The 25,260-nt window shown below is 31.4% G+C and overlaps 2 protein-coding genes and 1 long non-coding RNA gene across 3 annotated transcripts; 1 reads left to right on the forward strand and 2 right to left on the reverse strand.

Moving 5' to 3' along the window:
* Nucleotides 1–2,682: 2,682 nt before the first annotated feature.
* LOC144552034 (uncharacterized) lies at nucleotides 2,683–4,084 on the reverse strand. The gene is made up of 4 exons (XR_013510929.1): nucleotides 3,700–4,084; nucleotides 3,420–3,466; nucleotides 3,239–3,302; nucleotides 2,683–2,943 (listed from the first exon to the last, which is right to left on the reverse strand). It is a non-coding gene; the product is annotated as an uncharacterized LOC144552034 (long non-coding RNA).
* Nucleotides 4,085–6,113: 2,029 nt separating this feature from the next.
* Nucleotides 6,114–6,884, forward strand: LOC144551914 (uncharacterized). The gene is made up of 2 exons (XM_078300014.1): nucleotides 6,114–6,340; nucleotides 6,478–6,884. The coding sequence occupies exons 1-2, from the start codon at nucleotides 6,259–6,261 to the stop codon at nucleotides 6,669–6,671; spliced, it is 276 nt and encodes a 91-aa protein (XP_078156140.1). The 5' UTR covers nucleotides 6,114–6,258; the 3' UTR covers nucleotides 6,672–6,884.
* Nucleotides 6,885–22,921: 16,037 nt separating this feature from the next.
* LOC144551915 (scarecrow-like protein 32) lies at nucleotides 22,922–24,868 on the reverse strand. The gene has a single exon (XM_078300015.1). The coding sequence runs from the start codon at nucleotides 24,502–24,504 to the stop codon at nucleotides 23,107–23,109; it is 1,398 nt and encodes a 465-aa protein (XP_078156141.1). The 5' UTR covers nucleotides 24,505–24,868; the 3' UTR covers nucleotides 22,922–23,106.
* Nucleotides 24,869–25,260: the final 392 nt, after the last annotated feature.

Consider the following 25,260-nt stretch of genomic DNA (forward strand, 5'->3'; position numbering starts at 1 on the left):
TTATCAAGTTTCTTTGTGAACTCAATTCTAAAATTTATTGAATTAGCTTGAAATGACGAATCCGAACCGTTGAAATCCGTCTACTGCGCGAGTGATACGTCTACATGTGAAAATTTTAAATTTTCGAATTAATTTTGTATACAGTCAAGTGGTCAAAAAAACGTCTAAAAATGCATGCACTAAAGTTAATTTATAAACCTTCTAATTTTGGACGCTTGACCTTATACTAAATTAATTCGAAAGTTAATTTTTTTTTTTCATATATACGCATCACTTTTAAAGTATATGAGTTTCAACCATTTAGATTTATTTTTAAAAGTTATTTTAATAAATTTTAAAATTGAGTTCACAAGAAGATTTAGGAAACTTAGTCATTTTGATAAATTTTAAAATTGAGTATTTAGAAACACCATGATTTCGTTAGAATTTGGAATCTATTTTCACCAAGCGAATAGACAAATCTTGATAAAAGTCAGCGGCTTAGGAGGAGCCCAGTTAAGAGTCCTTAAAACCCAAAACAAAAGCCCAAGTTATAAGGCGCATTACAGAAAGAGAGCCCGTCTAAACACTGGTGATTTTTCTATAGCCCTTGAAGCCCATTAACAATCTGGGTTTTCACAGGGGTTGCTTTCTCATGAATCATAATACAAATTAGGGGGAATTTCATATATATATATATATAGGATTTGGCTAATATGCTATGGGTAGCTAAGAGGCCTTCCGTACTATGGCTCAATATTCCTCAAAAGTTTTAATATTACATATTTATTACTCTAAAATTAATAATTACATATATATCCTTAAAAATTATAAAAACTCACATATTTATACAATCCATCATATTTAACATTAACTTTATATATTTACCCTTCTTCTATTTTTCCTTATAAAGCTGATGTTCCTGTCTTTTTAAAAAGCATCATAACAATGTTTTGGTCTCATTTCTATTTTCCCTTCTTCTCCGTGGCTTCTATTTCCCTTCTAAACACATTGAGGCGGAACAAAGACTGAAAAATTAAAGCAGCGAGAGGCAGCACAAATCCAAGAGTCGCTGCGGTAACTCCTAATCCAGCCCGAGAGTTCTCTATGAGAGGGAAGGCAACAAGAGAAGGCAGGGAGAATCTATGATTTGGTGCGTTTTGAGAGAAAAGCGTAAGGTTTGACGCCTTGGAGAGAAGAGAACTCAGACATATTAAATAGTGAGAGAAACGAAAAGTATAGTGTTCAACATATTATTAATTAATATTGTAAAATAAACTTTAGAGCATAAAAAAAAATATTTTTTTATTTAATTTGGAGATATTTGATATGTTACATAGTTAGATTGGATAAATATGTTAGTTTTTACAATTTTTAAGGATAAATATGTAATTACTAATTTTGGAGGAATAAATATGTAATATTGAAACTTTTGAGGTATATACATGAAATTGCCCCTACAAATTATATGAGACGAATTTTTTTTTTTCTTGCTGCACCTCGATTTTATTTAATGTACAATTAGTTTTTATTTTCTTTGATGAACAGCAATTTGAAAAGAAGAATACGAATCCCACTGAATTCAATTGGAAGAAACTTAATAGATGCGAAAACCCAAAACTGTGAAAACCCCTTAACTTTAAAAATGCAACAGTTTGAACTATAATGACTGTTAAGACAATAAGCAATTTGAGGTGACTGACTAAAAGCATAGTAAGAATAAGTGCTAAAATACTAATTATCAACTCTTTTGTATTATATTGGATACAAACCCAATATATGTGTGTGATTTTCAAGTATCTCTGTGGATTTTTATGATTGTCAAACATGTATAAATTTCAATAAGAACATTTAATATGCTGAGAACAGAACTTTGCAACTATAGCACAAAACTTGAATTAGCAAGCATGATTTAACATTGCAATTTATGTGAAAAGTTTAGTAATTAATTTGACCATCCTATAAAATAAGAGTAAGTACTCTAATTTTAAATAAGCATCTAATTCTAATAATAAATATTTACTAATAAAAATGAACTATAACAAAATTACTTTTATATCCTTGACATAAAATTAATAATAAAATCCGATTAAGATTTAAGGATTTTTTATTTTTGGTAATTAAAAAATTAGTTATTGAAAAAGATGTTATTATTTTTCAAAAAGAAATCATAAGTATCAAATTAAAGATTCGGTACCTCAGGAGGAAGAGGAAGTATGTTGCATGGATGTATGGGTATCGTATTGGATATGATACAATACGGATACAGATACGGCGATACGGCAATTTTAAAAAATCTAGGATACGATATGCTAATTATATATATATTATTTTTATTATGAGGAGGGGGTCCGATTACCACTATTTTGAGTTACCACAACCATTTTCTACATTTTCAAAGTTCAAATCGTCGATCCAAACCGTTCAACATGATCTCCACAATAAAATGTGCTTCCAAATTAAATATTTTTACTATTTATTTAAAATGGGTACAAAATTTAATTGTCTGAATTTAATTAGTTTTTGTAAAAATCAAAGGTTTAAATAGCATTTATCGCGTCATAACGGACTGGCTAAAAAAGCAGCACTATGCTCAAATAGCGGCGCTATAATGCGCTTCCGTGCTATAGCGCTGATAACCATAGATTTTATAATCCGAAAACACTATAGTGCGCTATTTAGAACCTGTAACTAAAAATAAAAGGTCCGCCGAATCAAAATTGCGGTACACATATAATCAAAGTTTCGGTACCTTTTAAAATAAACAGAATTTAAAAACGTACAACATCAGAGTATTACCAGAAATAAAAAAAAAAAAAAGGTTAAACTGGTACCAGTTTAATCAAAGGATATCAAAAAAGGTCACCTAATGGTTATTATTGCAACATGAAGTTGCAAAGGCGTCAAACATCAGATAGCTGGACAGGCTTGAGCGAGCAAACCTCAGCTTTCTCCTGCAAGTACCTGAATAAAATTTCACCACTGCAAATTATTTGAACTTGTACTAAAAGAAAAAAAAAATCCATACAAATGGCTCAACTTGATCTGATCAATTGTTGCAATAAATATAGATTCATACACACATTGATTCTTGTGGGAACATTCTTAGAAAACATGTTCACAACAGGGCTCAGATGACTCCTCCATAATTAATTGTGATGCATCTCAGAAGACAAATTGCATAATTACAAAATCAGGTGGTGAAAGTAACCCGTGTATATAGAGGTAGGTTATATGAACATTTTATTAATATTATTACCTTTACTTTCTTGAGGAGTTCATATCATGTAATCTTGGGTATCGAGCAATCTATTATTATCATACTTGCATTTGGTTGTAGAAGCAAAAGAGGAAAAAAAAAAAGAGACATTATGAAAACTTAGTATATATAAACATAACTAATTAGTTAAAAAAAAAATTTGTGAACTTGAATTGCATACCTACTCCAGTAATTCCAAAGCTCTCTTGCCACTGTCAATAGATGTCACTATGCATCAAAAAAATTTAAAACAAAATAAGTAAAAAATTGAAGAAAATTATACGATATCATCATGAATCAAGTTTCCTTTCATTTTTACAAAGATCAAGATCAATGAACTTTCAATATATACATATTGCTAAGAACAACTAAAGTTTAATCAAAAACTTTAGCGGCAGTGCCAATAGCTTCATGATTTCCAATTTCACTTATGAGAAAGAGTCAGCGGTGGCAGTATCAACCTCATCATGATTTCCAATTTCACCTACGCAAAGGCTTCAGCAGTGACGCCAGCAGCCGCTCCGATGGTGGCACAGTCGAGAGGGGAGAAAGAGATGGGTTAGGGTTTTTGAAAGAGACGCGTGAGATAAAAAGGAGGTGAGGTGGGAGAAGCATAGAAATCGAAATCAGAGAGGAGACGAAGCTGAATCTTAGACTTGGAGAGGAGAACGAAGAAACAAAAAGGTATGACCGTCTGAAGGTTTGGCTTTGGCGGAGGCAGAAGACAGGAAGAGGTGGAGGAAAGAAGGGAGGCGGCAGTTCTTTGGCCAAATGTTTAAGGCGGTGGATTTAGACACGCGTTTAGACACGCGGCAACGAAGGAGTACAAAATCTATTATAATCCGTTGGATCAAAATCTGAAAGCTCACAATGAGACAGCACTGAATAAACAGTGCAAAACCCATCAGAACTTATATATATAAAATAGATAATAGATATGGGTCCCATATGTCAGTCTCACTGTAGCTATTACTGTTGCAGTACTGTAGCAGAATCCCATCAGCATTATATATATATAATAGATATGTGCTACACCTGAAAAAAATAATAAAAGCTTACGTGGTAATATTTTTGTTTTGATATGTTTTCGTCTTTTTTCGCGTGAAAAGGGAGGTACCGAACTAAAGTTTTGGTACTTGTGTTTTTTTGTAAAGATATAAATCAATCTTTTTTTTCTTATAATTATTCTTGTAATTACGAAGGATTAAAAAAATCAAAATTTTTGTCCCACATACTAATTCTAGCAACACTAAGATCCTAATTCTAGCAATTCGACAATCAAAAGGAGTTGTGGTGTCTAATCTTCTTTGTAACGAGATGTGATGTCTAAATGCTTAGTCTCATATGAAATCAGATTAAGCATTACAACATTAAGATACTAATTCTAGCAACACCAAGATACTAATTCTAGCAATGCGACAATCTGATTTCTTATGAGACTATGGTTGCCTCAACTGTGAATCTCAAATTGGTTTCGGTACTGTACCCGTGTACCGGTATTTACATCCGCATGGGGAAGCTCTGGATTGCCACTTGAATGGATCGTGGAAGGAGAGTTGGGAAGGTGGGATTGGGTATGTCTTCTCGGATAAAGGGTTCACTGGTATCGTACCGCTCTGCTAAGGTTATTGCTGTGTGTCCCCTGCATGTTGAGGCGCTACCTATGAAGAATGTTGTGCATTATCTCTTGGAAAAAGGAATGGACAACTGTAATTTTCACACGGATAATTAGCAACTGGCCTTGGCATGCACGGAATTACAACCTCCAATGAAGGTGGATTGGAGGGTGTTTAAGGAAATTATGATCATATGGGACTCGTTCAAAGTAAATCTGGGTTTTAGGTGCAGCAAAATTGGCAGACTATCTAACGAAAAAAGGAACTGTGGTTGGAATTGTCTGGGTTACACTTTTCCTTTGTTTTCTGAGTAGTTATGATGTAATTGGACTATAGTTTGGACTTTGGAGTATGTTTCTTTTATCTTGATTAGGACTGATGTAATCTTCGGCCTACGGGCTTGAAACAAGCAAAAAGAATGTCTTAATCTTCGGCCTACGGGCTTGATTAGGACTGATGTAATCTTTCTAGATGTTTTAAGTTTTAACAAACAGTCATACATCCGAAATCTCAGGTTGCACGAATCGATCCGAAATTGTCATCGTATTGTTGACTTGATGCTCCGATACCAAAAGCTTATAATGTCTGTGTCAAGATCTAATAAGTGAGGGCAAGGTGTCGGCGGATGATTGTCCTTCATACACCTATTGAGAAGGAGCGCGTGAGAAATATATGTAAAGAATTTTTTTAAGGCTGAGGAGCAAAGGATACAAGTGTCGCCGACGGAGGGTTGGCCACCCTCGGATGCGAACCTTGATCATAATATATGAAAGATATTTGCCTCACAACAGGACAACACTGAAATGTATTTTAATTTCTTAATTTCAGAAATGACATCAATATATAATATTGTACTATTCAGGTCGTTGAGGTGGATTTAAGCAGCGGTTTACTATAAAGTATTCCATTAATTTCTCGACACGATTGATGACAATGTGGGAGCCACGTCGCAATCCACAAGTTTCATTTAAACAGTTGGCCCCACATGGAAAAAGTTTGACTGCGACCTACCAAGGCCACGTGTCAATCATCATGACCACAAATTTAATAAGCGCAACGAGGCCTCGATTTATCCTTAATTGAATTTTAAATTTAACAAGGCCACGTGTCAGCTTCCCATGGGCCATGGTCCAAAAGTTTCATCCAACAGAAATTATTCTGTGACCGATCCTACGGTCAATATTCAATCCCAGTCCTGCAAAGCTGACATCATTACCCATTCATATTTCAACACATGGCAATCTCCTATGGTCAAACATATTCCTATCAAGATTGGGTTTTATATTTGATGTCGTTTCAACAGCTATTCAAATCTCAAGCAGGCTTCAACCTGTGCAAAGGGAAACAGAGAGGAAAACAGACTTCTTTCCTCTCTGTTCTCTCCTGACCGTCCATTTTCTCCCCATGGGGTGGTGGTCCCGTGTCGTCTACCCAATCCGGCGGGTCTTCATCGGCGTCGCTTCCCGCCTTGGCATCCGCAAATCAGGTGATATATAGTCTCTCCTAAATTAACAGTCCAATTTCAATTATTAATTTATGATTTTCAAATGATGCTTTACTACTATTTTTTTGTTTTGTTTTTAAGTAACATTACATTAACATTGATTTCTCCTTTGATTGAAGGGAGAAGGGGTTTGGGGAGGCTTAGATATGAGGTTAGCACTTGCGAATACGATGACGTGCGCGTGATGTGGGAGATGCTTAGTAGGAGGGAAGACACATGGATAGCGCCCGTTGAGCCACGTCAGCAGGCTGCTACATTAGGTGGGCTCTGGCCCCGGCGATGGGCCGCGTTCCACTTATGCCGAAGCTTCTAGAAGGTCTCGAGTCTACCAGCGGTGCACGATTTAATTTGCACGATGAGAGTATGGATTGTCCATGAGAGCCGATCCATCTGTAAATAGAGTTTAGAGATGGATATGAGTGAATTAATAGGGGATTGATTACTGTTTTGTACACTTTTCTGTGATATGTTGCAGTATTTTGAATTTTGTATTATTTTTTGATATTGTGATATGATAATAAATAGCTGAATTATTGTAGCAAGAATAATGGAATCTTTTTTGTTGGGACAAATGATAAACATGGATTTAGGGCATACTTTAAGAGACAATTTTGATAAAAAAATTTATCTCTTTTCCAGTTTTAAGTTTCAAATTATACAAGTATAGCTTTTAGGTAAAATATACTCTGAGAAGACCGATTTTTTTATTTATATCCAAAAATTAAATCAAATTACAAAAAATAACCGAAGTACCGTTGAAATTCGAAAATTACCCAATCCGGTTACCCAGTAACCGGATTTTTTTTTTTTTCCGGTTACCCGACTCCCACAATTGGAAAAAATGTCCGGTTATTGGATAACCGGAAATATGTTTTTGGTCCAGTTATCCAATAACCGGGTTTTTTTTTTTTTAACTCATTTTTTTATAACCATATTTATATGTATATGTATATTTTTCTATAATTTCAAATTTCAGATTTGATTTACAAATTTTTTTTGTGTAAATTTGATAAATCTAATTTCATGTTTCAAAAAAAACGCATAATTTGAAATTATAAAATTATTTTTTCTGTATCATGGTTAATTTTCAGATTTAATTTACAAATTTATTTGTAAATTTGATAGATATAAACATCGTATTTATATCTATCAAATTTACAAATAAAATTTGTAAATTAAATCTGAAAATTAACCATGATACAGAAAAAAAATAATTTTCAAAAAAAATAATTTTATAATTTCAAATTATGCGTTTCTTCTGAAACATGAAATTAGATTTATCAAATTTACACAAAAAAAAATTTGTAAATCAAATCTGAAATTTAAAATTATAGAAAAATATACATATACATATACATATACATATAAATATTGTTATAAAAAATGAGTTTAAAAACAAAAAAAAACAAAAAAAAAACCGGTTATTGGATAACTGGACCAAAACCATATTTCCGGTTATCCAATAACCGGACATTTTTTCCAATTCCGGGAATTGGGTAACCGGAAAAAAAAAAATCCGGTTACTGGGTAACCGGATTGGGTAATTTTCGAATTTCAACAGTACTTCGGTTATTTTTTGTAATTTGATTTAATTTTTGGATATAAATAAAAAAATCGGCTGAGAAGAATACCCGCTTGAAATGCATAGAGAACTGAAGAGAGAAATTTCATCACTGCCACATGCGATCAAAATTTATCCCACTAATTGCAAAAGTTTGTTAAGTACTTTCATTTTTTTTCCTTGGTATTATTTTATTTTTACGAGCAACTTAATTGTTTACGGAAACAATTTTTCTAGGGAGTTTGGCGGCTTTAAAAATCACTACATTGCAGATGGATAATAAGGTTAAAAAGAAACGGAGAAATTTGAAGTACCTGAGGCCATAATATATACTTGAGTAATGCTGCGGATTTTGATATTACAAGGATTTAGGAATATAGCAAAATCTCAACACAGATCACTAGATGAGATTCTATTTAACAGACTTAATTAATTCTTTTTTTTTTGTTTCAAATGATAGTTTACAGTAAAATATTAATAAAATTCTTTTACTCATTTATTATGTCCGTATCAAACTAAGTAACACGGGTATAAAATAAGAACATTTTTTTTTTCGTTAATTTGATGAGTATGGATAAAAATAAGAAAACTTTGTTGTTAGTTCATCAAATATGGATTTAGACAACAGCTAATTAATATCAGTAACAATATAAGATAATCGATAAATATAAAATTATATATGATAATTTTTCATTTATGCATAGAACTATATAATTCGAAAAAAATTTAGGTACCACCTTAATATTTCAAAATTATAATATTACTATTGTGGAGGTGCACATGACTTATTACAAAGCAGAATACAAAATTAAGCAAATAAGTCATGCGCACCTCCACAGTGCACGTGTGGTGTGTTTTGAGTTTTCAATTTACATTATTTGTTCATTTTCCGTTAGTTTTAACCGATAAAGATAGAATATAAATTTTAGACACATACAGATATGAAAATGCCTCCATTCAACCCGATAATTCAAGTAAAGGCATGAGACTTGTTTAGTTAATTACATCTATTAATTAAAGAGTGGATAATTAACGAGAAGGTTCATATATTTGTGTGGAATTATCTGTTTACCCGTACAACTTAATTTCTTTTTCAGAATAACATTTTTCATCTTTCAGCTTATGTTATACATTTAAAAGTCGTGTTGAATTAAGCAATCATTGGAGTATAGTTTCTAATAATTTCGTTCAAGCAAATTATTTGATTTAAATAGCAAATTTTTGGTAAGTTTTTCCATCCATGTGATACCTACTTTAGAAGTTTCTTTAAACAATGGCAATCACAATTCACAAGGCATAGTTCCAAGCATCCAATCATTTATCAGTAATGAAAGATAATGGGTAATTACAAATGGGTCTCCTCTCACTAGGCATAATTAATTGTTTATAACCTACCTCTTATATATAAAAAAAAAAGTAAATTATCTTAGGTTCTTTAATTGTGTGTTGTCACTAATATCTAAATAATAGAACATTATTTATTTGTGGTGAACGATAAATGAACGTAGTGGGAGCCCCACCCATCTTATCACCATGCCCCTGGCATTGTTATATAAAGGGGGGAATTTCATGTACACCCCTAAAAAATTTCAAAATTACGTATAATATCTTCTAAAGTTCTTAATATCGTGTTTACTCTTTTAAATTTTAAAACTCACAAATTTACTTACTTTATTTACTTTCAAATTAGGTGAAAAAGGCTGAAGGCAGACTTAAGTCAAGGTAACTCCTCTTTGAAAATTTTTGGTATTGCTCTTAGATTAGAATACGTGGCTACAATGAATCAGAGTACATGGAATCATCTTTATCTTCTTTTCTATTAAAACTCACTTTAAAAATGTACCGATTTTACGTTTAAGAGAAAATTATGTAGTCTTCTAATCAGTGGTGTAACTTACATAGTTCAAATTAAAGGGGGCTAAGTCAACATAATAAATTGGTACTTCTTTAAAATATTTTTTTAATAGAAAATCAATAAAATAAATAAATTCGTGAGTTTATAAAATTTAGAAGGGTAAATATGATATTATTAATTTTAGAGGACATGCAATTTCAAGATTTTTGAGGGATATACATGAAATTCTCCCTTAATTAATGACAAGCGTGTTTCAACTTTCAAGTGACCAATGTCCTTTTCAGAAATTGATGATAAAATCAAATTAACGTAACAACCATTTTGAACTTTCTGACGACAAAAATTGATTTTGAAATTCAAATTAAAAGGGGTATGCATGGGACAATTGATACAATTAGATATATCGGTAGAAGGGTTGTGGGAGGCATCTTGGAGCTGGTATAAGGTACTGGTTAGAGAGTCTAAACGGGTTTGAATGACTCAGATTATGGGTGTTCTTTGGGGAGTGTGGAAACAACAAAATGCTTGTATCTTCGGCCGTCAGCGAAAACCTCTGTGGCTATTGGCACGGGATATCAAGGATGAGACTTCAATGTGGTTGAAATGTTGTAGAGGTTCAGCTATATATAAAATTTTGCAAAAAGACAGTTTTTATTTTAGATTTTTGAAATTATAAACACATCTATTTTTAATTGTACACCTGATAGTCGCTACTTGAATTTCAAAAAAAAAGAAATCCAAATTAAAAGATATTTCATATTAATAATGGAATATTTATATTTTTCTTTCTTTGATGGCTGGGTATACAATTAGTACTACCAGCACCTGCTCACAGCTGCGAAAAGAAACAATGGGTCCTGGGATAAATGAGATCCATTTGATTCATAAAATTATAATGGGAACTCACTACGCTTCAATTTAATTAAGTGTTACTAGCGAGATTTTCTGTGCAAGTCCCTTAAAAATTTCCTATCTCACATATTTCTAATAAAGGTAAAGTTTGCATTCTTCAAATGCTATATTATTTTAATTAGGATTGTTCCTCAAACTTCGTTCACAAAAAATATTTATTTTCGAATAATATAATTTTTATAATGATAATTTAAAAAAAAACAATCTTACAGTTAAGTAAATTTTGGACGTAAATAAACAATGTCTAAAAAATTGTATAATAAACAACCACATGAGTAGGGCTGCTCATGAGCCGAGTTGAGTCCGAGACGCTAATTCAGTTCCGAGTCAAAAATTCTGATTTGAAATCAACTCGCAAGCAACTCGAGTTGAAGCGAGTCGACTCGTGACGCATAGTACATAGTGAGACAGTTTAATTTAATTCTAACAAAAAAAATATTACATATTTTATCAAAATAATACACAATTAAAGGCAATACATAATGAGATAATGACCAATACATAATTAAAAATTACGAAAATACCAAAATATTACATAATTAAACATTACCTAACCGATAAAGTCTAACAAAACAATACAGAGTCTAATAAAGCGGAGGCTGGACCGACGTGGCAAGGCGGACACAAAGTGGGGAATGGGGATTAGGTTTAATCGCTTCTCTGATTTTTTTTTTTTTTTTAGTTTCAAGCAGCAATGTGAGAAGCATGTATAAGGTTTTGTGGAGCTCAAAAATTGGAAATATATGAATTGGGGTTTGGTGTGATGAGTCCAACCGAGTTGGAGGTAACTTGGATTCGACTCATAAATCAACCGATAAAAAAAGAACTGATCTTCTTTCTTTTTTGATTACCTTCCTCGCGTATGTATAAGACCGAATCCATTCGATTTATAAAAATGATTCTTAATCCTGAACTTTTCGAGGAATCCTTCATCAGAGGTTGTGAATGACTGACCCTTTCAATCCTTTCGACCTTGGTTCCGTAGGAGCAAGTCAGAAAGATTGATAAATAGAACCATCTGATTTGATTCGTTCTCAATAGCCATGAGACGATCATCTTAGGGTGATTAGTTTTAACTCGAGTTATAGTGAGTTGAATCCGAATTGATTCTGAACTGAGTTTCGAGTCATGAGCGTTTTGTGCACCCCTACACATGAGTAACAACATTAATATTCCTAAAGAGAAATACAATATATGTTTTCTCTTAAATGAGAAAAGAGAGGGTAAGAAAAATATGAACCTTTAAATCATAATAATTAAGAAGAGAAACTCGAATCGAATGGATGATGGAGTTCATGATGCGCCATAGACAAACAATCTTGTATCCCCTATACGGGGTTAGATTTTTTTTGTTGGATCAAGTTTTATTTCTAACATAAATGTCTCAAAACAAGTTAATGTTAAATGTATTTTCCAATCATGTTTTCTACTTCAGAAATGTAGGAAATGGTGTTGCTTACAAAGATATGATATAAGTTTTGTTCGATTTCACTGTTTCATACTGATTGGATGATATGAAACAAGTCAGTTGTGTGTAGAGTTTTCTTCTAAGATATGCAAATTCCAAAATAAAAAGTAAAAGCCTTTAAATGTTGAATATTAATATTAATATGAGTGAGGCTATGGTAATATACATATTACAAATTCACTCGTGCTATATATTATATCGTTATTTTCAAATTTTAAACAATTAATTTAAACCGTTAAACATGATCTCCATAAAAATGTGCTTGGAAACCAAATTTTACATTTCTTAAAAAAATGACTATTTTTCCAGATAGGAGAAAATTCACTTGGCCTAAAAATTATGCACCATTTGCAAATAGTGATTTTCTATCTATAAAAAAATAGTAAAAAAAATCAATTTTTTTTAAAAAAAATAATCTCTAACCATTTTCATATGAATCATGTTTAACGGTTGCGTTCAAACTCTAAAAATGGAAATATAAATCTATAGTACATATTGATCCATAATAATTAAGCATATTATCATAGTCTCCCTCTATTTAATATTGTCGTGTAAAACACTTAGTTTAAACATTATCAGGTCGGAGATATTTTATGAGCAAGTTAGAAAAATATCATTTAGCTCCGTTCTATTTGAAGATTTTTTTTTGGCTAGAATTTTATTTGAAGTTTAATATCATTGTGAGATACACAAACAATTAACGTGTGCATCAAACAATAGATTCATTACTGCATATTTAACGATGGTCATACCGTACATAAAAAATATTATATTAATATACATGTATAACTCTCTGTTGTCTGGTACTTAATTATCAAACATTCTAAAACAAAATAAGCTGTATATTCTTCTTCTTTTAAAGATAACATTATACGGGGCGGACCTATGCATAGTAAATGAAGTTAATTAGCCTCTATTTTTATTTTATTTTTTATTTATATAGAATTTTGTATATAATTTAGAGTAGCGTGTACTATAGAATTAACGTGTATTTTTTATTTATAAAGTCAATCAATTAAGGTGTACTATAGAATTAACTTTCATTCTCAGTATAAACATTTTATATGATTGACTTCTTATTCATGTTTGATTCCAATTGTAATCGGAGGAACATATAATTTCTTTTCTTCTTCTTTTTTGAAATGACTTGGTAGTCAACAGATAAATTTCGCTTAACATAAAGTGACCAAATAAAAATCTTTAGCTCTCAACCTTCAACTCACGCCATTAAAATTAGACTATGAGACTTGTAAAAGATGGGGAAAGATTAGAATGAGTCAGGAAAAGCCCAATATCTTAATATAAGGCCTTGTAAATGTCATAGTAAATGTGGGCCTTGCACTTTTTTAATATGTATATATGGCCCAATTGTTTACTGAATAGAGGCCTCAGGCACATCAAAAGGAAACTCAAAATATTCTTCTGTACACACCTACATTAATGGAAATATTTCATATTACCTTATGAAATGACAAGTATATCCAGCAAGGACACTTCCTTTGTACTTGTTTACTTATTTTCTAAATTTTGCAAATGATCACACTTAACAAAATTGTTTTATATTAAAAGTAGCACAATCTAATTATATGAACAATTATGATTTGAACTTTTAATTTCTTGGTAGAATAATAAAGAGCACGCCCCTTATCATTATATAAGCACAATGACAAGAACTAGATGGATTTAGGAGTAGACACTACCCGTGACTCAATTTTCTTTGAATTAATTTTTTTTTCTATATTTTTAATTTTTTTATAAAATATGCTTGTATTAAAATTAATTATACAATTATATTTTATTTTAAAAAAATTGTTCACCTTATTCTATTTTTATAAAGCTCCTCCAGCAATTATTTATTTATCCCCGAAAATCCTTAGCTTCCCTTATCTTTATGCAAGGTGATGGGACAATTCTAGAAACATGCTGCCTGCTATGTCCTGATTTAAATCAGTTGTCAAATTCAATTATTGGTTTCTTGTAGAAAATTCCTTTTTTCTTTTTCTTTTTCTTTTTCTTTTTTTGTTTTTGTTTTTTGTTTTTTTTTTTTTGCAAAAATTCACGCCCGTAGGCTTTCCATTATGCGATCGAGCTCTTTTGTTTTTTTCTTGCAGAAAATTCTGTTTGTCTATTATGAGGGCCTATGCGATCGAGCTCTTTTTTGTTGCCATGTTTTACTTCTTTTGAGTTTATTGGCTCAAATTAATTCAGTTTTAGTTGCTTATAATTGAATTGTTATGTCATAACTTTTTTACCTACTCAATATTATAAAAGAAAATTGCAGATTTGCAAATTTTCTTGCACTTCAGCTATGTGGCTCTTCGGATATGGAAACATGGGATCGATCACATTATGTGGACGTGTCTACGCAATATATTTTCGACAGATCTCTTTGTGCACTGTATAACATGCCAGCTCCAGGAGATCAAGGTGGACCTATATGCGACTACTGGAAAATGGCTCAAATGGGGCTTTTTCCAGAGTAAAGGCGCAAAGGAATACGGTATGGACACGAGAAAAGAACATGAGGTTCTTTTCTAATAAGCGCAAACCGGTACATAGGTTGATAAATAATACAACACTTGATATTTTACCGTGGTCATTCCGCGGGTATAGACAAAGGGGCTCCCACGTAGGGCTTTATTGTCTACTTTTAGTGTCTATTTTGCAAGTTGATGTAATTTATTTCCAATGTACAGAGATTGCTGGTACAAATAGCATCCCAAATCTTGTAAATAGAATATTTTTCTTATCAATATATTTGTTGGCGGTACTTCGCCGCCAACTATCAAAAATAAAAAAATCTTGTACTTCATTAATTGATATTAAGTTTGGAGATGAAAGTAGAATATTAAAATTGGAGAACTAATAAATTATGTAATTCTATTTTATAAAAGAGGCTGAAAAGTACTAATGTATATAAATTTTACAAAATTTAATAGATGCAATTAGCAATTTTATATGTATATGGAGGACTTAGCACACTTTCTTCAACAGGTACGTCTTCAGGCGCTGATGATCAGTTGCAATGATGTCAGGAAATTCATATGATACACATATATATATATAGATAGATAGATAGATAGAGAGAGAGAGAATGGCTAAGCTCAAATCGTTTGTTCCTGGACTCAGGAACAAACAACTCGGTTCTTCTATTTTCGAAGTTCTAACGGCCGATTCAAACCGTTAGATGTTTAATCTATATTAAAATGTGCTTGGAGAAAAAATTTCATATTTTTTGGAATTTTTTTACTATTTATTAAGATGGTTTGAAAATCACTGTTTTTATTAAAATTTTGCACCATAAAAAAACGGCAACTTTCAAACCATCTTAATAAATAGTAAAAAAATTCCAAAAAATATAAAATTTTGTCTCCAAGCACATTTTAATATAGATTAAACATTTAGCGGTTTGGATCGACCGTTTGAACTTCGGAAATCAGAGAACTGAGTCGTTTGTTCCTGAGTCCAAGAATAAACGATTTGAGCTTAGCCATTCTCTTTTTTTTTTAGAATGTTGGCAGTGACTGCCAAACTTGTATTGAAACAATTAAAAAAGCTTACCCATTCTCTCTCTCTCTCTCTCTCTATATATATATATATATATAGGTTGGCTACTCTACTTACATAAGTATATGAAGGTATATGCTTATAAGTCATTTTTCCGTTTTCAAAATTTAAAAAGTCGATCTGAACCGTTAGATGTGATCTCTATATTGAAATGTGCTTGGAGACCAAATTTTACATTTTTCTGAATTTTTTTACTATTTATTAAGCCACTTTGAAAATTGCTGATCCAACGATGACTTAACAAAATAGTAAAATCAGAAGCCACCGTTGGATCAACGATTTTCAAAGTGGCTTAATAAATAGTAAAAAAAATCAAAAAATGTAAAATTTGGTCTCCAGGTACATTTCAATATAGAGATCACATCTAACGATTCATATTGACTTTTTGGATTTTGAAAACGAAAAAATGACTTATAAGCATATACCCTCATATACTTATGTAAGTAGAGTAGTCAACCCCCCTCTCTCTATATATATAATACGAGCCAATCAGTTATAATGGGATTATACAACAAATCCGACGTATAAATGCCATGTAGCTTTGCAAAAGCTGCTTCTCTAGTAGCTATTAAACCGACAGAAGGAAGATAAATATATGCATTTATCAACCTTGAATTTTCTAAAAGAGAAAAAATCTATTCTTCACGAAGAAAGTTAAAAGTTTTAAAACCTTTTATTTATGTAACATCATTAACATATATACTTATTCATCCTATTCTATTTTTACTCATATATTGTTTATTATGATCATGGAGTCCATATTTTTTCATATGCTCTCTCTTCATTTTAAGAAATAATATATACTTATATTTCCCTGTATGTATATATACGAACTTTCACATGTGCATTAATTTTTTTTTTTATTATATTAGGTTTTTAGATTTGTAAAAAATATTATAGGTGTTATGAATATATATTAAATGTGTGGATGTCATTCATTTTGTAACTCCCATATTAATCCTCAATTTATTTCCCCACTACTATTGGAATTCATTTCTCCATTTATTATTTGTATGACTTTCATTTACAATTTGTAGCCTATAAATAGAGGCTTTGTAATCTTGTATTGTACACACATATGAGAAATATATGAATAAAGAGATTGTCATCTTTTCTTCTCTATTTTGTTTATTTATCTTATGCTTGTTTATATTTATTTTATAACACGTTATCAGCACGAGAGCTCTACTAGTTGAAGATTCGAGGTAATTTTAATAACTTTTATTTCAATTTCATTTATATAAATAATATTTCCTAGTAATTGCTAAATGAAATAAGTTATCAATTTATTTATATTTATTTTGAGATGTTTAGTATGATTCATAGAATTTTATATGAAGTGCATTTTTTAATTTAATCTTCCCGAAGAAGATTTAAAAGAAAATTTTTCTTGAAAAAGACTTATATGATGTATAAATATTGTATAGTGGTTCATATTTTTTTTTCTTCAATAATTGAATCTTCTTGAAGAGGATTTCAAGAGATATTACGAAAATTCTCAATTTTATAAAATGCACCGAGCAATTGGCCCGAAGCCATTGTAGCCATTTTATCAACTTGAAGAAGATTTCAAAAGATATTAAGAAGATCTTCCTGAAGAAGATATAAAGAAAAATTATATGATGTGCAAATTTATCATGATGTTTATATATATTTTTTTAATAATTTAATCTTCTTGAAGAAGTTAAAAGATATTCTAAGTTGATTTATTATCTTTTTATGGTTGAAGATATTATAATGAGTTGTTGGACAAAATAATTCAATTTGTTCTGCTTCATTTCTTGAAGTAAATATAGCAATATATAATAATAAATTTGAAAAAAAAAACTTGTGGACGTGGACGTACAAGAATGAGTTTATTATCATGGTGATTATTACAAAAACACATATTTCCACCGGAAGTGGAAAGATAATGAAGAAAATTTAAATAATGTGCAAAAATTAATGTGATGTTCATATTTTTTTTTAATAATTTAATCTTCCTGAAAAAGATTTATGTGGCTCACAAAAATTAATATGAGAATATTTCAATATATCTTCTTGAAGAAGATTTCAATAAGATTTAATGATGTGGAATTTTTTGATGTACTCTTCCCGAAGAAGATTCAAGAAATATTTCGAGTTTATACATTATCTTTTACATTATATTATGTTAATGAAATGACCCGAAGCCATATGAATATAAATTATATTAATGAAATTGGCCTGAAGCTATTTCATCAATTTTATCAATTGACCTGAAGTTTAATTATAATAAATTATTGAAGCCTCATGTCTTGTTCTGGTTGAACAAAATAATAATTACACATGAAGTGGAAAATAATATGATGGACAAACTATTAGATATGGACGTGATAATGAAGAAAAAGCGCATCATTCCACTAGAAGTGAAAAAATAAATGAACAAAAAGAATTACCACTAGAAGTGGAGAAATAATTAGAAAGTGAAGAGAATGACAAATAAGAAAATTCATGTTATTATTATTCATGTACCTGTCGTACGCCAATGTACCTGTAGTACGTCAAAACATTGTATTGAACTATTATGGACAAACTCAATTTAGTCAAATGATTTGACATTATTCGAATGATGAAAAAGAAATATATAAAATAGGTGACATTTATGAAAAATTGAGCCCTCACTATTTGAAAAAAAAATAGTATATCAAACTTATACAAAATAATTTGAAAAGAGATGATTTAATTTCATAAATCATTTAATTTTCTATTAATACAATGCCCTAAAAGAAGCTTGTTCGTTTCTATTAATACAATGCCTTAAAGAAGCTTATCTATTTCATTAGAGGTATTACATTATAAGGTGGAATTTTAATTTTTATCTTTTATGTTGTTACGGAAAATTGTAAGATAAAAAATGAAAAGTTGTTTATTCTTTATTTTGAAAAATGAATTAATACTTATTTATTATTTATATTGATTATAGTGCATAAAAAAATGTAAATGTAAGATAAAATTTGCTTATTTATGTTTAATTTTTTTAAATACTACTTATTTATTCTTTTTATTATTGATTATTGTTGAAATGGTGTTTATTTATTTTTATAAAAAAAAAATTGATTGAAAGCTCCAGAAAAGTTATTTTGTTGTTACATGAAGGAATACAAATTTATATTGATGATGATGTATTATATTCTTATAAGTCTCAAATAAATTTGTTAAGTTTTAAGAATATCCACCGAAATGGATATCATATTGAGACAACTAATGAAAAAATATTGAATATATGAAAAACAATGCATATTGAAAATAAATTGCATATGTTTTTTCTCTGACTTGTACTACACATATATTAATGCAATTGAAACACATGTTATTGTAAACCAGAAGTTTACATACAAGAATATGTTTATAGTTTGGCATGACCGGTTGGACCATTCCGGATCAATAGTGATGCGAAAAATAATAGAGAATTAATGTAAACATTCATCAAAGAACCAGAAGATTCTTTAATCTGATGAATTTTTTATGTGTTGGTTTTATTTCTAGAACGTATACAATATGATATTTGTGGAACAATATATCCAACATGTGAACCATTTGAATATTTTATGATTTTAATTGATGCATCAATAAGATGGTCACATGTATGTTTATTATCAAATCACAACCTGGCGTTTGCGAGATTACTTGCTCAATTGATTTGATTAAAGAGCATAATTTTATGATTATCCAATTATGAAAATACATCTAAAAAATGTTGGAATTAATATTGAACATCATGTAGATGTTCATATATAAAAAGAAGATATGATATTTTACATGCAATAAAACTAATTCGCATCATGCCAACTAGCTATTATAAAGTTTCCCCTTATAATTGATTTTTGGTCACATACCTAATATTTTTCATATAAGAATTTTTGAATATGTGATATATGTTCTAATTGCTCCACCACAATGCACTAAAATGTGATATAAAAAAAAGTTGGGAATTTATATTGATTTTGAATCTCCATATATAATAGAGTATCTAGAACCATTGATGGGAGATTTATTTATGGCTAATTTTTCCGGTTGTGATTTTGATGAATAAAAATTTTCAACCTTAGGGGGAGAAAACTATCAGCTGGAAAAAAATATATTAGTATGAATTATCATTGTCTTATTTTGATCCTCGTACTAAAAAATGTGAACTAAATATTCAAAAGATAATTCATTTGCAAAGGTTAGTGAATCAATTGCCAGACACATTCACAAACTCAAAGAACGTGACCAAATCACATGTACCAGCTGCTAATGCTCCAATTAAAGTCGGTGTCCCTGTTGGACAGACTAATTATAACACGCATGAAGCGTGGAAAAGCAATTGGTTCCAAAGATTAAAAATATAAAAATTCTCGAAAAAGAAAAGGAGCAAATAATGAAAATGATCAAGTCGAGGATATGATAATTTCAGATAAAACTCCAGAAGAGAATAAAATTATAAGTAATATTGGAGTTCCAGCAGAAACTCAGGTATCTGAAATTCATGAAAATAAAGAGATCTCGATAAATTATATCATGAATGAAATAAGATGGAACCGAGATGAAATTGATATCAATAATATTTTTGTATATAATATAGCGCTAAACATAATAAATATTGAGAATCATGACTAGAAGTCTATTAAAGAATGTCGACAAAAGAATGATTGGCCAAAATAGAAAGGTGCAATTGAGGTAGAGGTAAACTCTCTTGAAAAATGAGAAGTTTTTGGACCTGTAGTCCTTGTACCTCAAGGTATAAAACCAGTAGGATATAAATGAATATTTATGAGAAAATAAAATGAGAAAGGTAAAATTTTGAGATATACTCATATGTGGTGGATGCAACAACTTTTTGATATATAATTAGTCTGGCAGTCCATGAAGGACTTAATTTGCACCTAATGGATATTGTTACAGCCTATTTAAATGGCTCGCTTGATAATGATATTTATATGAAAATCTCTGAAAGATTTAAGATGTCTGAAGCATGTAATTTAGGTTCTTGAGACATTATTCAGTTAAATTGAATAAATTTGTATATCGATTAAAGCAATATGGATGCATATGCTATAATCGTTTAAGTGAATATTTATTGAAACATGGATATAAGAATGATACGACCTGTCCATGTATTTTCATGAAAAGATATATAAATAATTTTATTATAACTGCAGTATATGTTGACGATCTAAGTATCATTGGAACTCCTGAAGAGCTTCCAAAAGAATAAATTATTTAAATGAAGAATTTGAGATGAAAGATCTTGGAAGAACAAAGTTCTGCATTGGATTGCAAATTGAACATTTAAAAATGATATTTTTATGCATCAAGAAAATTATATTGCAAGAGTGCTGAAATAATTTTATATGGATAAATAACATTCATTAAGCAATTCGATGGTTGTAAGATCATTAGATGTGAATAAAGATCATTTAGACCTCGAGAAAATGATGAAGAACTATTTGGTCCTGAAGTACCATATCTTAGTGCAATATGAGCCCTTATCTTGATGAGCATTCAATACATGATATATCATTTATAGTAAATTTATTAGCAAGATATAGTTTTTCTCTCACGCGAAGATATTGACATATAATTAAACATATATTTCGCTACCTATGAGAAAATTTAGCAATACACAAAAGCAAGTTAAGTATGTGTTTGGTTAAGATCTGTGATTTAACACATTTGTCAGACATGTAGATTGTATTTTAGAGAAATGATCCCGAAGATCATATATGAATATAATATTATATGTATTGCTCAATGAAATGAATGATACATTAAATGAGATAGAACAAAACATATTTCACCAAAATTCTTTTTCACATATGATCTTCAAAAGAATAATGTTATTAATGTTTAGCAAATCCGTTCAAGTGAAAAATCCAGCAGATTTATTCACTAAGGCACTCCCTACTGCAATATTCAAAAAACTAGTTCGTAATATTGGAGTTCGCCGACTTAAAGATCTTGATTGATGCTGTCATGAGGGGGAGTTAATATGCACTATATTTTCCTTAACCATGGTTTTTCCTACTGGGTTTTCCTGGTAAGGCTGTAATTGCGTATTTAGAAGAATATTGTACTCTTTTTCCTTCACTAGGTTTTTATCCCATAGGGTTTTTACTAGTAAGGTTTTAATGAGGCATATTCTTATATAATTGACATCCAAGGGGGAGTGTTGTGAATATATATTAAATGTGTGGATGTCATTCATTTTGTAACTCTCATATTAATCCTCAATTTATTTCCCCACTACTTCATGCATATTGATGCTCACTACTATTGGGATTCATTTCTCCATTTATTATTTGTATGGCTTTCATTTACAATTTGTAGCCTATAAATAGAGGCTTTGTAATCTTGTATTGTACACACATATGAGAAATATATGAATAAAGAGATTGTCATCTTTTCCTCTCTATTTTGTTTATTCATCTTATGCTTGTCTATATTTATTTTATAACAATAGGCCTTTTGTAGAGATTATTATTATAAAATTCAATTCAATAAATTTAATTTTTTGAAAACGAATATATTTCTCATTAACAACATTCAACATAATTTTTCAAGCAAATGGAAAAGAAGATTACCTTTTTTTTGTCTCTTCCTTCGTTTTCTTTTTGGTACAAATCTAATGGAAAATAGTTAATTTCAGTTGGAACAGGGTAATCACATAATTAATTCGTATTAAATATAACCAAGTTATTATGTTCTTGTTAAATTAATCAAGCTAAAGCGAAGAGAAGGAACTGGAAAACGAAGACTAGCTAGCTCAGTTAAGATAACAACTCGATTTTTTTTTTTATGAGTGTGTATTTTACAATTTGTAAGATCAGTATCAAGTTATAACCATGAAGTGTAAATGGTTGAGATTCTACATAAAATATGATGCTGTATATGATGGAATTGCAATTGCATCTTAGATCTTACAATTTGCTTCTGAAAGTATTAATGACAGCACAACACAAGCTAGGCTAAGGTAATTTACCAGTAATATAAATTGCTGGAATTAATGTATATGCCATTATTCACGTTCATATCATAATTATTCAACACATCTATATATCAGGCATGCTTTTAAAGCTTCCAACAAGTTTTTTTCTCAGTGCAAATCGATTTTTCTATTAACATTATAAAAATCAAATCATGCCTATTACAATTATTGGAAATATATTAGCCATTGTAGCATTTCGTGATGCCAAAGCCTTAATTTAAAGAAGTTTATCCTTAATGTTTTTACTAACACATGCACACAAACAAAAAGCAAGACTTGATACAACTTAGAAACCAAAATTAGAGAAGAACTCTAAGCAATAAATCAGTAGATGAAACTAGTGAAAACCCTTATATCAATCACTTAAGTTAATACCTTCAAGCTATTATTTCGACGATCATGGAACCCATGCAGTCGCAAACACTACATTATGCCCTTTCCATGTCAAAACTAGATCCTCCTCGTCTCTTTTGAGGCCCCATCCAGCAGAGTGTTCATCGAGCATCCCTTTAACCTCCACAACAGCCTCTTCACCAAACCCTAATGCTCGAAACCCAGCATTTCTCATTCTTTGGCCCCATCTTCCCTTTGATTCAAGCCTTTCTACACGTTGCAACCCTTCTTGGGCTATGACATTATCGATCTTCCAACTTATCCCTGCCTCGTACCACTTTCTTTGCTCGCTTCCTCTTGGTAAAAAAGTATCAACTGTATCATATGGTATCCATAAGTAGTTAAATGCCGATCTTAGTCTCGTCACAACATCAGGCGAGGTAAAATCTGCATCCTCATCTACAATGGTAACTAACGCCGGTTCAAGGCTTCTTAGTGCTTTGAGAAACATTGACCGGAGAGATATGGAAGGGTTTATCCCTACGGTAGATGCGACAGTGCCAGCTGTTTCATCAGGTATACAGTGCAGCATCATCTGGCAGTTCACTACCAAAGCTTCACCATCTGATACCAATTGCTGTACCCTTAGTTGATCCAGGACATCACTGAAGCCATCAGAAGGGCTAGAATGAATAACCCTAAAGTCCATGGGAACATTTCGTGACCGAGCAAAATTGATCAATCTTGCACCCAATTCTTCATATGGCATGTCAAGTAGTGGAGGCGGCAGCGTTTCGTCGGTTAAACTAACAGCTGTCAGCCTTAGAATAGGTGGCCCCTCAGGCCTATTAGATAGCGCATCAATAAGTGTTGGCATCTGCATGCAGTGCGTAGTGCTTAGATCAACCACATGAATTGTAGGGAAACCTTCTGAAACTTCAACTATAGCAGCGTTCGCTGCAGAATAGCCGAAACGGTGCCATGGTGTGAGATCAACAAAACTCGCAAGCTCGACAGCTGAGAATCTGTGCAGAGCATCAGAAAGTGATGAATTGGTAGCAGCTAGAGCCCCGGCAGCACTAGCAAGTATCTTGCAAGAACCTGAATTTGATGCACGGGAGATCAAGGCACGAAGAAACGCAGAGGTGAGGCGTTGGTTGGAATCTCCTTCAGGCGGTGCAATGTTGTTTAGCACCCAGAGCAATTGCTGAGCTAGGGTTGCATCGTTCGACTCTACTGCACTGGCACAGTGCGCGAGTAGCTGCTCCATGCAACCAGCTGTGTTGAAACTTCCGAGGGTTTTTGATGAGGTTGGAAAACTACCTGGCCACGGGCGGGTCAGCCGATTGTTGAATAAATTATTTGGAGATGATGGATCTAGAAATAAGCCATGGATGTTATTAGGGTTAGGTTTAAGGAGGGTATGTTGAGGTGGTGCAGCCTGGCTGCTGAATTGCATCATGTGGAGAGAGAGGAGAGTAGTTAGTATACAAGGGGGTGACTGTGTATCTGTGGATTTGGCACTTGTACAGAGGATATATAGAGGGCTGTGCACGAGTTGGATCTCTTTGTTTTTTGTTTTCTCTTGATCTCTCTGTAGAAGAGAAGGGGATTGGATCGATCAGCTGAGAAAGGAAACGAAGAATTCTTTCTAAGTACAAGAATGTCTCAGTTGATCTGCTTGATACAGTAGCTCTCTTGGTATCTATCGAGTTCCAGGAACTAATTAAGGGCTTGGAGAGAATTCGGAGGTATAATATATAGATCAGATATAAAAGACGAAGAATAAAAGGAGATGCTCAGCTCTGGTAAGGAGGAGACAAGGATAAAAAATGAATTGGTCACAGGATAGATGATGAGTCATGAGAGGTGAAATTGATACAGTAGAACTGTGTACTATTGTTTCGTGTGAAAGGGAGGTCATGAAAAAGAGAAGAGAAAAGTGAAGTTTATTTCATTGAAGATTGAATTATTTCTAATTAAATGAAATCTCCAGTGTGTACAAAGACTGGATATCTCTTGTGATTCGAGTTAAACCTAGCTCTGCTAGTTTTTTTTTGCATGTATGGATTTTTATTGAGATTCGTATATTTGATTGTCTGACTCGTATTATATGATAACAACAGTAACAAATAGAGTAAGAGAGACGTGTTTTATTTTCAGTTTTATCACTTTTTGTGTGTGTGTGTGATTTGTCTTTTATTCCAAATGATTCAAT

Source organism: Carex rostrata, chromosome 3 (assembly GCF_964058835.1).
Source record: "Carex rostrata chromosome 3, lpCarRost1.2, whole genome shotgun sequence".
In the NCBI taxonomy this organism is placed as follows: Eukaryota; Viridiplantae; Streptophyta; class Magnoliopsida; order Poales; family Cyperaceae; genus Carex; species Carex rostrata.